General features: G+C 36.7%; 1 protein-coding gene across 1 annotated transcript in view; it reads right to left on the bottom strand.

The window, feature by feature from the left end:
* LOC139743690 (uncharacterized) overlaps positions 1-14,772 on the bottom strand; it is a 40,751-nt gene that overhangs the window by 14,047 nt on the left and 11,932 nt on the right. The window contains exons 5-8 of the mRNA XM_071654149.1: positions 9,002-9,118; positions 7,136-7,317; positions 1,812-1,908; positions 617-803 (exon numbers count right to left, since the gene is read on the bottom strand). Of these exons, the coding sequence (XP_071510250.1) occupies positions 617-803; positions 1,812-1,908; positions 7,136-7,317; positions 9,002-9,118 (583 nt within the window). The remainder of the gene's footprint in view (positions 1-616; positions 804-1,811; positions 1,909-7,135; positions 7,318-9,001; positions 9,119-14,772) is intronic.

The following is a 14,772-nucleotide window of genomic DNA, read 5'->3' on the forward strand; positions in this document are numbered from 1 at the left end:
TTTATTCTCTTACACAATTAATGTAAATATATGGGCCTTACACGCGAGTAAACAAGTCATCGCCAAAGAAATAGAGTCCACAAACACTCACGGATCATCGTACCGATATTTACCTTGAAATTCAAGTTTTGGCTACAGCCGTATGTCATCTACCCATTCGCTCATAGTAAAGGTTGTTTGGTTTATTTTTTTTTAAATCAGCTAGCGAAAAAAAAAGTTTGACTGTAGTTGTCACAAGCCAGATGCGTCGATCGCTGACAGCGCCAGAGATAGCTAGCTAGCCGGTTGGCTCCGGGTGGTAAATGCACTGGCTGCCGCTGCTGCTGGCTGGCACCCTTGCCACGCACGCAGGGCGCTTGCCGACCCAGCCTGGTTGGCCCCCAGTTATGGCGTCGCCTTAAGAGGGCGCACTTCCATGAACAGTCGCTTGAATCGGTCTATACACCATAGAAGCATGGCTGTGGTTTTTGTAGGTAAATAAACTAGAAATCTGTAATTTGCACACAAAGGGAATTTGGTGTGAACCTATTAGCATGTTACAAGTTATGGGGTAGGATACCCCCTACTCTGTTCTGTTCTTTCTTTTAGAGGATTTTTTTGACGCTTCAAATCTCACCATCGTCAGCGAACTGGAAGGCAGCCGTGTCACCCTCATGTCCACGGCAGTCCAGCCTCCAGTATAGGAAGGCATCGTTACCGTGACCTTCCATGCTCAGCGTGATCGGCGACGTCGTCACAGACCCCGAGCTAATAATGGACTTCTGGAGAAGAGGTTGCCCATTCCTGCCATCCAAAATGGTGACCTGCAAACAGTTTGATGGTATCAATCACACTTATCCATTTCATTGGAGGATAAATATGCTAGGAAAAGTAATAATTTGATAAAACATATACTGCTGTATAATTTGATAAAACATATACTGCTGTACCAGTACATTTATTATCTTCTTGTGTGTTACACAATCATGCACAATGATCAGGGCATTAGAACGAGTTCCTCTTGCAAGGTACTTTTAGAAGAATCTTAACATGCTCGAGGTGACAGCCAAGGGCGTTTGGATTGTTTCAACAGTATTGAGAGTGTGTGCTTTACTAATACACAAAGTGAAGTTATTTGTTTTATAAAGTTTTTTTGTTGTTGTTTTATAAAATGATTGAATAAATCCTTGATGTTTCTTACATCATCCATCTCCAAAACCATATATTACTACATCAACATCTAACTTAGATCTATCATTGAATCTTAAACAGCCATGACAGCAAAATTACTTTTATTCTTACTAGAATTTCAAATTTAGGCATTTCAAATTCTGCAGCAGACATTTTATCAAGTAAATGAGATGATGAAATCTCTCTGGTCACCATCATGACATGACTATTAATGACTGGTCATTATATTTTATCTACGACAGGTCAGCAGCAAAATTACATATTCAGAAGAATAAATGTCTGGTTGCATGCATGCTCTTACATCCAACCCTTTTATGAGAATTTCCTTTGTTATTTTATAAAGCATTCTACACACAAATATACTTTCTTTCTCTTTTGTGTAGACCAACTTCTTCAGAATTTTTACTCCATCATTGCACTAACAAACTGTTTGTGCACAAAATAAATATCACTTTGAATTGTGGTTATGAGAGTTAGTTGGGCAACAACTTAATAACCTGATTAGTGACATGCACACTTGCCCTGGAAAATTTTGCAGCGATGATTGTCCAAAGCACAGCACTGCTCCCAATTAGCCATATCCTGTATAAACAAAGCTAGCATATAATGATGTGGCTCGAGTTTGAAGAATCTGTTCTTACCTGAGCATAGTAATACAGTGGGTAGCCTGGGCCATAGTTGTAGACTACCATGAAATCTGGTACGTCATCATCGTTGTAGTAGGCTGGTGCAGGAGTGCTGCATGATACGGAAATAAAACAATGAAAAGATACAAAATGAGGAAATATCTTACATCTTCATTCACAAAAAATAGACATTTACATGTACATACATTTAGGTTAGGTGAGAGGACAAGCAGTATTGATATATGGACAGAGAGAGAGAGAGAAAAAAAAATACTCGAATATCAATAGATGGATTAACACTGCTAATACATATATATATATATATATATATATATATATATATATATACATATATATATATATATATATACATATATACATATATATATATATATATATATATATATATATATATATATATATATTAGAAACAAAACTGGAACAAAGTTCATGCTGTATTCACCAACGTTTTTTTTCTGCTCACAAATTTTCGAGCGTCTCGCCGCCTTTTCTCAATGTCTTGAGAAAGGGCGGCAAGACGCTCGAAAACTTAAGAGCAGAAATAAACCGTTGGTGAATACAGCATGAACTTTGTTCCAATTTTGTTTCTTATCTTTTCCTGTCAATACGTGGACAACCTAATCTATACATATACATAAATATATATATATATATATATATATATATATATATATATATATATATATATCAGCAGACCAATAAACAGAAAGATAACCTTATAGAAAGAAAGAGATTACAAAAATCACAGAAAGCTACATTACTTGGTCAGAGAGACCAATAAACAGAAATATATATTTATGCAAAGAAAGAGATCAAATATGGAACAATATGTACACAGACAGATACAGAGTGCCCTAACAAACTTCATTGGAACTGCTCAAGGTCTACGACATGAACCTGACTTTCTAAAATGCATTTGTCTTACATTAAAATTCACTAAATATCAGTCAAATACCAAAATCATCATAATTCAATATTTAAGTGAACAGTTAATCAAACAGAGGAAATTGGAAGTTTTTGAAAATGGCATTTAATCTTTACACAATCCAATCACATCCTTACAGAATGGTAAAATGTCAAGTTTATTTTAGCAACAATGAGGTTTTGTAATAAGCAGTAGGCCTTATACTTATAGCACTGAAAATAACACCATTGCCCAAGATACAAAATAAAACATACAATGTCTATAAATGGCTTCAGAATATTCAAAATTCTGTATAGCAGTACTCCCTCCATTCATTCTATACTTTTTAAGTATGCCTGAGAATCTATAACAGTTTTTTTTTACTTTTTCTTTTTCTTTTGTGCTGATTTACAGTCTTGGTGGCACTAAAAACATCACTATCGAATGGAAAGAACAGACAAATCAAAAATGTCCAAAATTAAAGCATTTTTTGTATTCATATGCAATTTTGAACATATTTTTTTTTTTCATCATTTAGAAAACCAAAAGAGAGAGAGTGAAAATTTCAGAAAAGAAAGCTAACATTATATTGAATGTTTTCCAGCCAGAATGTGATGACTACATGTCCTATTACAAATATTAATCTTTTACACGGGATTATGTTCTCATCTAACATTTTACAGTCACTTAATATTTTGTCATTTACTGGTAAATCAAATAACTTCTTTATACATAGCAATGCTTATCAAATCATCTATAGAAAGAAAAAAAGTGTTTGATGATTCATGTGTTTATATGTAGTGAAGCTTGAATATATCTCATAATCAGGCTGGGAACTTACACAAGCCTCTTAACAGTAAAACAAAATCACTGAAAATAAACAATGTAGAACAACCATAAAACCAGGCATTGACAGAAGAACAGCTCTATAGACTCTTGTTATTTCCTTGAACTAAAATTATCCCACAGTGGCATGCAATGGTGAACGTTTCACCTCACATGAAGGGCAATCAACTGTATCAATAATGCTGAAATGTATATCAAAATAACAATGGTTATAGAATTAGAGTCATCATTCTGCAAGGCATTTTCCCACCATCAAGTGTAACAAAGTTTGACTGAGTATCTAAAAACAAAAGTTTGCGGGGTGTTGTTTTTTTCTGACTCACATGATGTTCATGATATTAAAGCTGTATGTATACATTTAATTGCAAATACATGATTATTGTGTCAAAATGTTTATTTTGGAATACATCTGACAAATTGCCCTTCATTGATGTTAATAGACATGGATTATTTAGTGTCTGAGAAGTAACCATGCTAAAAAAATAATTAAAAAACTAGAAATGTCGCTATGGCAACTGATGCCTCCGTCATAATGCATGATTCTCCCAATAGGTGTATAGTACAATGTCTTCACAATGTGTGATGACAGTTTCACATAACTGGCAAAATATTGAAATGACAGGTTTGTCAGAAATATCTTGAATGTTCACTTTCCTTGAACTGGGTTTGCTATAATTGTCCAAGAGTGCAGGTACACATATTTAGGGAATTGAGAATTTTTACTTGACTTCTGACGGACCCTTTTATAAGTTTATGCATTGAGTCATTTCCAAGGTATGAAGAAAGAGTGTAATTACAGTACAAAAAAGATTTGATGTTTTTTTTTGTTTGTTTTTTTTTGGAGGGGGCATTGAAACCTGGCCTTTGACCCTTAACCTTTGACCTTTGACCTTCTGGCTGTAAATTTCCCAGAAAATCTCCATTAGGTAATGCATGTACAAGTATATATATATCAAGTTTTAAAACTAATAATGCAAGCATTGCATATACAAGTATATGAGGGAAATAGTAAAATTTTGAGGGGTTGACCTTGACCTTTGACCCCCCTGACTATTGACCCACGACCCCTAAATTCCCTAGATAATCCCTGCCAGTCAGTACATGCGTATGTACCAAGTTCCAAGAAGATACATTGAACCATTTGCGAGAAAAGTGATATTGCAACATTTTCACCTAACCTTTGACCTTTTGACCTTTGACCGTATGACATGAAACTCTCTCTGGAGAATCTTTACGCAGTAGTACATGTCTACACTAAGTTTCAAGAAAATACCTTTGGGCATTGCATAGATATGGGGGAAATAGCAACATTTTTAGCATTTGACCTTGACCTTTTGACCTTTGACCTCTTGCCAATGTCACTAAAATCTACTCAACTAATTGTCCCATCATACATCATCCTTGGACCAAGTTTGGTGAAAGCTGCTTCATCCAGTTTTGAGTTATCATGTAAACAGATAAATTTTAGGATTTGACCTTGATCTTTGACCTTTGACCTCTGCACGATTTCACTGAAAAACTAATCAAGTAATTGTCCTATCATACATCATCCTCCAACAAAGTTTGGTGAGATTTGCTCAATCCAGTCTTGAGTTATCGCGTAAACGGATACAATTTCATGATTTGACCTTGATTTTTGACCTTTGACCTTTAGCCGATTTCACCCAAAATCTAATCAAATAATTGCCTCATCATACCTCATACTTGGACCAAGTTTGGTAAAATTCCAGAAAATATTACTCAAGTTATCGCGCAAACGAAAGCGGACGGACGGACGGACGGACGTACGGACAACCCGAAAACATAATGCCTCCGGCACCACTTCGTGGCGGAGGCATAAAAATCACAGACACACATACTTGAGTGCTATAGGACTCAAACTTATGAGCTTGTGATTCCTAGACAGGCATCATATCCACTAGACTATATACCAAGCTTCTGTTTGACTACCACGGACTGTTCTTATTCCTCATAGCAACTGGCCCTGCACGTTTAGGCAAATTGATGATCCTTGCTTCAAGATTTTTTTCTGTTCAAACTGATTGACAATTTGCCCTTCATGAACATAAATTATCAAGTGCTTCAGTACCAGCGATGATAAAAAGAAAAATCTTGGGCATGCATACTCGAGTCTGACTCAAATCATTAACCCAATGAGGACGGACTGATTCTGTTATAATACTGGTACACATTTTCCATAGACACCTAGCCAAGTATTCTCGGGACTCGTCCTCAACAGGTTACTTAATCTTGTGAATACTAGAACGGCATCATATTGACTTGTTAAACTATGATTTTGTAACAAATTTTTGCCAGTGCTGGTTCTTACCCTTTATAACAATGGGTACTGCATAATCATATTCAATTTACTCTCAAATAATAGTGCTTATTGATCACCCTCTACAACAAATATTTGATGATTAATGTGCCCACATTCTGTTCAACTTAGATGTAATTTTTTGATAATAGGGGAGTAATACAAGCATCATGGCACAAACATGTCCATTAGAATAAACAATCTAGAATAACCACAAAACCAGAATTCAACAGAAAACAGTTTTATTACCTCTTGATATTTCCATCAACTATAGTCATCCCACAGTGTCACACACTGTTAATTTTTCTCCTCAAAAGAAGTGAATTCAACCATCAACAGAATGTAAATCAAATAACAATGGACGCAGACGATTCATATTTCTGTATTCCAGTATTCCCACCATGCATAAAACACCAAGTGTATGCCTGAGAAACTAAAGACAAAAGTTCATATTTTTATTGCTGATTAAACGGTTTGGGTGCCACTGAAAAATAAAAGAAAAAATATTTTCACGAAGCGCACATTGCTCATTATACCACTGAAGACAAATAAAAAACCGCAATGCTATATAGTTGTACCAGTGAGGAATGAACAAAGGAACATTGTCAGTATTTAACTGGTACCCTATAGGAACTTGGTGGGACATCCAAGAAGTCATTTGGAATTGCATAACCTGGCAGGGAATGGGTTTATAGCAAAGTCAGACATAGTCGCGACTGACACTTTACAAAGCTGAAAAACCCACATGCAATATTAAAGCTGATACAGCTTCAGAATAAGGCGATTTGCCTGAATGAATACCCAATTCAACACTTGTTCAAATATGGAAGGTTTGATATTTACATAACATCCATACAAAATGACAAAACTTATAAATATTTTGATATGCTAAACTTCTTGTTTTTTTGTCTCTCAATTCATGGATACATATTCGGTTTCATTATCCTTTTAGAATAATGGAAAACTCCTCAAGTACTAATTCTACACTTTTCAACTTATAGGTATGCCTGTAAGAATACACATGTCATAAAACAAAACAACACTTTACCCATTGAGGATGCCAGTCCTGAGTATACTCCGGCAGGTGTGTATGGGAATTGCATGTTGTAGCAAAATCAATCTGTCCTCAACAGGTTAAGTGATGAACTAACAAAGCACAAACAGATGATTGAATTACTGATGCCACTTCTGATTTGTAAATTTTCCCCTTTTTTGGGAGGGGGGGAGACAAGGACCCATCAAATGACTGACCTGTAAGATTCTGACGAGGGAATGGTGTGATTCCACAGCTGGTCAAAGGTTTGACCATTGATGGCCACGATGACCGAATTGAACATTGCCATGACGATGTCCATGACCCCGTCTCCCGTGAGGTCAATGAGAATGGGAGGCACCATGACTCCCTTCATTGGGTCACTGTAGATGACCTGCGCCTGTCCATTATCAGATGGAATAAAAGGAGGACTTTAATTTAGAAATGACTTACATCCTTTTTTTTAAATCCTGAACATCATAAGAACAAACGATCTACAGCAGGGGCAGATCCGGGAATTCTGTAAAGGGGGGAGGAAAATAAGAAATACGCACATATTTTTGCATGCAATACATTCCTGTAATGTCAGTCTGTCTAACCCAGCCGAGCGCGAAGAATTTCTTGCACGAAAATATCCACTTTTACAATATTGTATGAATCTCCAGGCAGCATCAAACTAAAATTAGAAAGCATGTATTTTGTGATTCCAAGATGTAATTAACCTTGGAGTAAATTTCTCTGTATAAAAATCATTTCTCACAGCTAGAGTATTATACATCTATCTGCAAACTAAGATTAAAATGAAATTCATCATTCAGTGGCTTTTGGCTTTGATGTTTAACACTATGCATTTTCCAAAAGTGATCATGCATTAATTGCTGTCTCGACAAGATAGCACAAAAGGGGTTTACAATGTGACACACAGAGTTCAACAGAGGGCTTGGTGAGTAGTTGGTTCATTAAAGGATGAATCCAAACAATAGCTGTGAAGGATCATAACAAGGTAAAGAAGTCAAGGTGGCACATTTATTTTGTTTTCAAGGACACCATACAATGTAAACCACCACATGCAGCAAAGAGTTATGCCTGCTTGCCAATCACAAAAAAAAAAGTTGCTGTCTGTGGCAGCTAATGTACAGATATTTGTTCAGTTGGACAGACATATCAATATACTCATTAGTAAGATGTCAAGTGTCTACCGTAAAACCAGAAATGTTTGTGTGCATTTTGATATTGCAAGAGCCAAGATTCATATATAAAATTGAAAAGCACAGATATTTTTGTCTAGCCACACATGCATTGCATGCCAGTGGCAATTTTCGTGAAAATTTCATGCCATGAAAAAGGCCGTCAGGTCCAATTCGCAAAAAAAAAAAAAATCATGCCAGAGAGAGAAATATCTTGGTTTACAGTTGTGCAATGATTATATTCATTAACTCAATAGTGAAACAGGACATGAGTGACTATGCAGTTTGTGACCCAGTAAAGTCTTAAACTCAATCATGTGAACTCCACATCAACATACTTTTGTCCTTCAGAAGGAATTAGCAATTAATTGATGTCATATGATAAGAGGTTTAAACACACTTTGTATTCACCCATTGTTACAGAGCGGACAGATGAAAGTATATGCAGTCAAACCTTTCTCTCCAGCGATCACTGAAGGGAAAATAATGTGGCCTTCCTAGGTAGGTGGCCTCTGTGGACAGGTTGGTTGCCAGTTTGACAGTGCATCATGATCACTAATAACCAGTATAGCAGAGTTGCCAACTTTTGTAAACTCCTTTCAGTACTTTGACGGCTGAAAATCAGTAATTAATTTGCACCTTTTTTGAGTGAAAATCAGGTAATCCTTAACAGTGTAAAAAGATGATATCACAGGCAATGATTTCTACATTCAGTAATTTGCATGTAACCCTCAGTATTCTTCTCCAATTTCAGTAGAAATTAATGAAAATCAGTACTAGCTGGCAGCTCTGGTATAGAGTGACATGTTCAATTTGTCTACTATTCAGATGAAAGGGCACTAAGATTCGATCCTCTAGCCGTTACTCTCTAAGAAAGCACATTAGGGATATTCCTACCTTCTCCATGTTGTTGTCTATCAGATCTTCTAGAGGAAGAACCCAGAGGGCGCCCCCTATCGTTTCACCACCAGTCCCGAAGAGAACCATACCGTTACCTCCTTGCTGGTAGTAAATCTAGAGAGTAATACGCAAAATGTAACAGCAATGTTTGAACAGTGACCAATACAATCCAAACAACTGGACAGAATTTCAATGCATCACCATTCTATGATTTAATACATATTGCTACATACGTGTACATAACATTTTCAGTTCTTGACACCATTTTTTTTTACTCTGGTAGCCCATTTGGGCCACTAACATTTTTTAATTTGACAATTGGCAGCTTGAAACCAAAAATGTAGTGACTGAAAGAATGGAAAAGTAACAACCCATTTTGAATCCTAGCCCGTTGAGGACGAGTCACAAGTATACTCGGGCAAGTGTCTACAGGAAATGCGTGTTGTCGCAAAACCAGTCCATCCTCAATGGGTTGAGTGCGCAAATGGGTCACATAGAGATACCCTCATTGGAATTTGGTGGCCAGACACATAGATGCCAAGTTCAAACAATTTTTATGAGTGAGATTTTCATGACTCAGCGTCTCTGCGCGCGCATATATTATGTGCGTGAGCGAGGGAGCAAAGCGACTGAGCGAGGGCGGGGAGGGTGTGGCAGGGAGGTGTCCGCCCTCCCACGGTAGGGAGCTTTTTCCATTTTTAGCTCTTAATGGTGCAAGCTGGTGCATACCTAAGAGACTGTTTTTACTTATTTTAAAAGACAAAAGGAAAATAGGCCTTCAATTGCAACTCTCACTTTAATCCTTTTAGCTATGCTCCCAATGCGTGAGAAAAATGGGTGCCATGCGTGAGATCGTGAGACAGACCCTAAATGCTCGAGTCTCACTCACAATGCGTGAGACTTGATAGCTCTGCAGACATCAAATTTTGGTGGCCCTGGTCCATCAGACTATACCGCTTATGTCATAAAGCCCTGCATACATATATAAACGCACTTTTCCAGTTGTAGGCTTGCAATATGAATAAAATGAAGACATAACTCGCATGGTTTAAATCTCTGAAGATTTTGTTACAATATCCAGTTTTTTGTATTATATTGCAAAAGAAGGAAACACCTTCACTTTAAAGAGCAAACACTATCAATATTTAAAACAAAAATCCTCACCTTGTTCAGTGCTTTAAGTGATTTTTTTTTAAGGTGGCTAACCCCTCCCCTCTTTGCAAGGTATTTCACACATGAAGAGTTTTATTGCAAAATGGGCTAAGCACTATCTTCAAACATTTCAAAGTAAGTCCATCATCAGATAGAGCAAAATAAAACCTTTCCAGTAATACCTCACTTGCGACATAGCAAGGAATATTCTAGAAGTTATAAATGGTGAAAAATATCATGTATTTTCTTATCCTTTGTTTTTCAGCAGTTTTAATCACAAATATCTCCACTTAACAAGAATGGAATTACCTCGTTTTGCAATAAAACTCTTCACATATAAAATTTCACACCATTAATTTTTCTCTTTGGGCCAAAAGAATAGAACTATACATGCCTGCAATTTTATGGACGACAGTATGTTTGTACAGTACTATTTTATATATCTCCAAGATTACATCTGCAGCAAGTCAGTCAAGTAATAAAATTGAGTTTCTAAAATGTGAAAACCATACAGCAGCAGTATGCATGACAGAGAACAATTAATGTCACCCTTGGGGTGCATCTGTGGATGAAAAACTCTTGTCTTTTATGCCAAATGAATCAAGAACAAATTTGTTCTTTTTAAGATCACTTTTCTCAGTAGAAACTTTGTATGCCATTGATACAGTCCCCTGTGGGCCCCCACTGGCTATTAAAGAGTGCCATAATGCATCAATGGAGAAGTGTAATTGTTCATTATAGCAAGAATTTAATGGGTACTGTCATTTTTCACACACCATACATCACCATTTCAGCTCTCCTGATGCTGCGTAACAATTAGCATTTACAGTACCGTTGCACGTCACTGCCCTACAATACAATTTCTCCAGGTGTTTACGCCATTGTGAATACTGTGAAAAAGCTCATTGCATACCATGCAACAAATGAGCATGATAAAAGTTGACGCGTACAGGCTTCTAACAACCTACAGCTATCGCTACTGCACAACAAAAGCCGAAAATGCTTTTAGTCAACATCAAAAATGATTGTAATATTGTTGTTGTTGTTGTCATTGTTTTAGTACTGGCATTATATGTGACGTATTTCTTCAAACCCTTCTCTCATTCTTTCTTTCTGTATTGGCATAAATATTAAATATGTCATTCCTATTTTGTTCTGTAGCTTCTGAAAACAATCTGAGTCATGTTAACAGTGCAACAAACTCTTTACAACCGCTGTATATTCATGTCACATGCATAGTGGTTATTAATCATACTCTACTCTTTTCATCTCACTTTACCATGAATGATATCATACTAATAACCGAAGTCTGGTCCTGTGAACTATAAGCATATACACATGCAGTTATAGTTTGTAGATTCTGTAGCTGAATAGACAGATAGATATAGATAATATATTACAGATCAATGGAAAGATAGATATAGATAAATGCTGATAGATGGATAGAAAGATGGATAAATAGATATAGATAGATAGAAAATGGATGGATATAGATAGACTGATAGATAGACAGAGAGATCTTGATAGATACTCATATAGATAAATAGACAGATAGATAGATAGATAGATAGATGAACTAACAGAAAAGAAAGATAGATATAGACTAGCAACAGACAGGCATATAGATAGATACATACATAGATACATACATAGATAGATAGATAAATATATAGATAAATAGATAGATACATAGATACATAGATAGATAGATAGATAGATAGATAGATAGATAGATAGATAGAGATAGATAAACTAACAGAAAAGAAAGATAGATAGGTCCTATAGACTAGCAACAGACAGGTAGATAGATAGATAGATAGATAGATAAACTAACAGAAAAGAAAGATAGGTATAGACTAGCAACAGACAGACAGATAGATATATAGATAGATAGACAGATAGATAGATAGATAGATAAACTAACAGAAAAGAAAGATATCTAGCAACAGACAGATAGATAGATAGATAGATAGATAGATAGATAGGTAGATACAGAGAGAGAGAGAGAGAGAGAGAGAGGGGGGAGAGAAAGGGAGGGAGAGAGGGTGTCAAGTGGTGGTAAATAACATCACCAAAACTTCAAAGCAATAAATATCAACTGACATCACCGGCTTATACCCCTATACTGATTTAATAACTCTGTTCTGTAGTTTGCCCTTGATATGCACAACAGCAAATTTCTATTATTCTTCCAGAATGGAAATTATCTCCACTGTAAAAAAGTGAGTCTTATGCAAGGTTAACATAAAAAATGGGTGCAACCCTTGCTACACATGTGTGTAAAAAGATCTCAATCTCTTTACTTGCTTGTCCCAAGGAATACAGTCTGAAGGCTCAATGAACAGCAGAGTGGTGTGGTCAGAGGATTTCAAAAATACCAGATCAAAAGAACTCTGCAGACAGCTAGCAGTAAGCTTGTTTTGGTGCAACAATTGTTCCACTTAAAGAACAGTATCATCGAGGTCACCGGTGGCATTAGAATCAAAGAATCCATCAAGCAGAAAAGAGAACCACGAGATATCCCCTGTAAAGCCTTTGAGTCACGTAGTCCCCGTCCAAGGTATTTTATTGAAGAGTAGCAGTTTGTTGGCTTCACAGTGGTCAACTTCTCCCACTGGTCATTATGTGCCTAACAATAGTAGCCTTCAGCTCGCAAAACGTGTTGGACCACTCTTGTACACAACTTGAGACTTTACAAGGAAAAGTAGAAATTACGCGGTGCGTAATATATGTCCCCGCCGGAAGTAGCATTTTGTAGCAAAATGTGCAATATAGGTAAAAAATCAAGGTCAAAGGTCAAAGAAGTCAAAGGTCAAAATTCTGTGTAAAAGTTTTGAAGCCCTCACCTAGTGCCATCACATAAAGCAAACGGAATCGAAATCAGGTTAGAAATGGCGAAGGAGTAGCATTTTATAGCCAATGTACAATACAGGTCAAAAATCAAGGTCAAAGGTCAGAGAAGGCAAAGGTCAAAATTCTGTGTAAAGTTTTGAAGCCCTCACCTAGTGCCATCACATAAAGCAAACGGAATCGAAATCGGGTTAGAAATGGCGAAGGAGTAGCATTTTATAGCCAATGTACAATACAGGTCAAAAATCAAGGTCAAAGGTCAAAGAAGTCAAAGGTCAAAATTCTGTGTAATAGTTTTGAAGCCCTCACCTAGTGCCATCACATAAAGCAAACGGAATCGAAATCGGGTTAGAAATGGCGAAGGAGTAGCATTTTTAGCCAATGTACAATACAGGTCAAAAATCAAGGTCAAAGGTCAAAGAAGGCAAAGGTCAAAATTCTGTGTAAAGTTTTGAAGCCCTCACCTAGTGCCATCACATAAAGCAAACGGAATCGAAATTGGGTTAGAAATGGCGAAGGAGTAGCATTTTGTAGCAAAATGTACAATATAGGTAAAAAATCAAGGTCAAAGGTCAAAGAAGTCAAAGGTCAAAATTCTGTGTAGAAGTTTTGAAGCCCTCACCTTGTGCCATCATATAAAGCAAACGGAATCGAAATCGGGTTAGAAATGGCGAAGGAGTAGCATTTTGTAGCAAAATGTACAATATAGGTCAAAGGTCAAGGTCAAAGGTCACGACTGAAATTCTGTGTAGAAGTTTCAAAGCTCCCATGTAGTGCTATCATATAAAGCAAACAGAATCAAAATTGGCTCATAAATGACAGAGAAGTAGCAAATTGAAGATTTTGATCACACACGGACGCACACACGGACACACGGACGGACGGACACACGGACGGACGGACGGACACACGGACACACACACGTACGGAGCCCGTTTCATAGTCCCCTGCTCGAACTCGTTCGGCGGGGACAATAATAGCAAACTACATGGAGAGAAAATAAATCTTGATACTGTGCATGACTGTCTGTGGGCAAGAACCACACCATGGGCTATTAATATGTACTGTATGTCAAAAAAAAATACAACAGGACCCTCTGCCATCTTATAGCTTTAAAAATAGTGAATCAATCCAAAAAAAAAAAAAAAATTCAGGATACACAACTATAACTTATTACCTACATCTTACAGAAAATCCCATTCAATTTGCTTCAGTGGTCAAAGAGAAATGAAGAGTTTTGTAGAGCATGTCAGAAATCCCTTCCCTCCAAGTTCTGTCCATTGTGTTCACACATTAATATGCAGTTCTAATAGCATCCAAGTGCTAAACTTGAAAGAATCAGACCCATGACATGCTTTACAACAATCCATATTTCTCTATGACCACTTAACCAAATTTAATGGGGTCTTCTGAAAAATAGAGCTCAGATGTTCATTTTCAGACTCTGAAGTAGCATTTTATAGACAGTTCATTCATATCGGAAGTTATCAATGCAAAAAATCTGATTGTAGTTCTTTTTTTTTTGGGGGGGGGACACATTGTATGGTCTTGTGGATGGTCTGCAAGCTCTTTTTCTGAACATTTGACCACAGTGAATGAACCACAGTCCTTCTGGCCATTCAAGAACAGAATTTCTGTAGCCAATCCTTTCCTAGCAATACTAAAGCATGCACATACTTGAATTAACTTTGCCCCTGATTGTATTATCATCATTCTTTGCATGTGATATGTGCAAAATTCTACTCTGATTGCTATTCTCATTACCT

This window comes from Diadema antillarum, unplaced genomic scaffold, assembly GCF_040938485.1.
Source record: "Diadema antillarum isolate AM-2024a unplaced genomic scaffold, OU_Dant_1.0 seq00001103_RagTag, whole genome shotgun sequence".
In the NCBI taxonomy this organism is placed as follows: Eukaryota; Metazoa; Echinodermata; class Echinoidea; order Diadematoida; family Diadematidae; genus Diadema; species Diadema antillarum.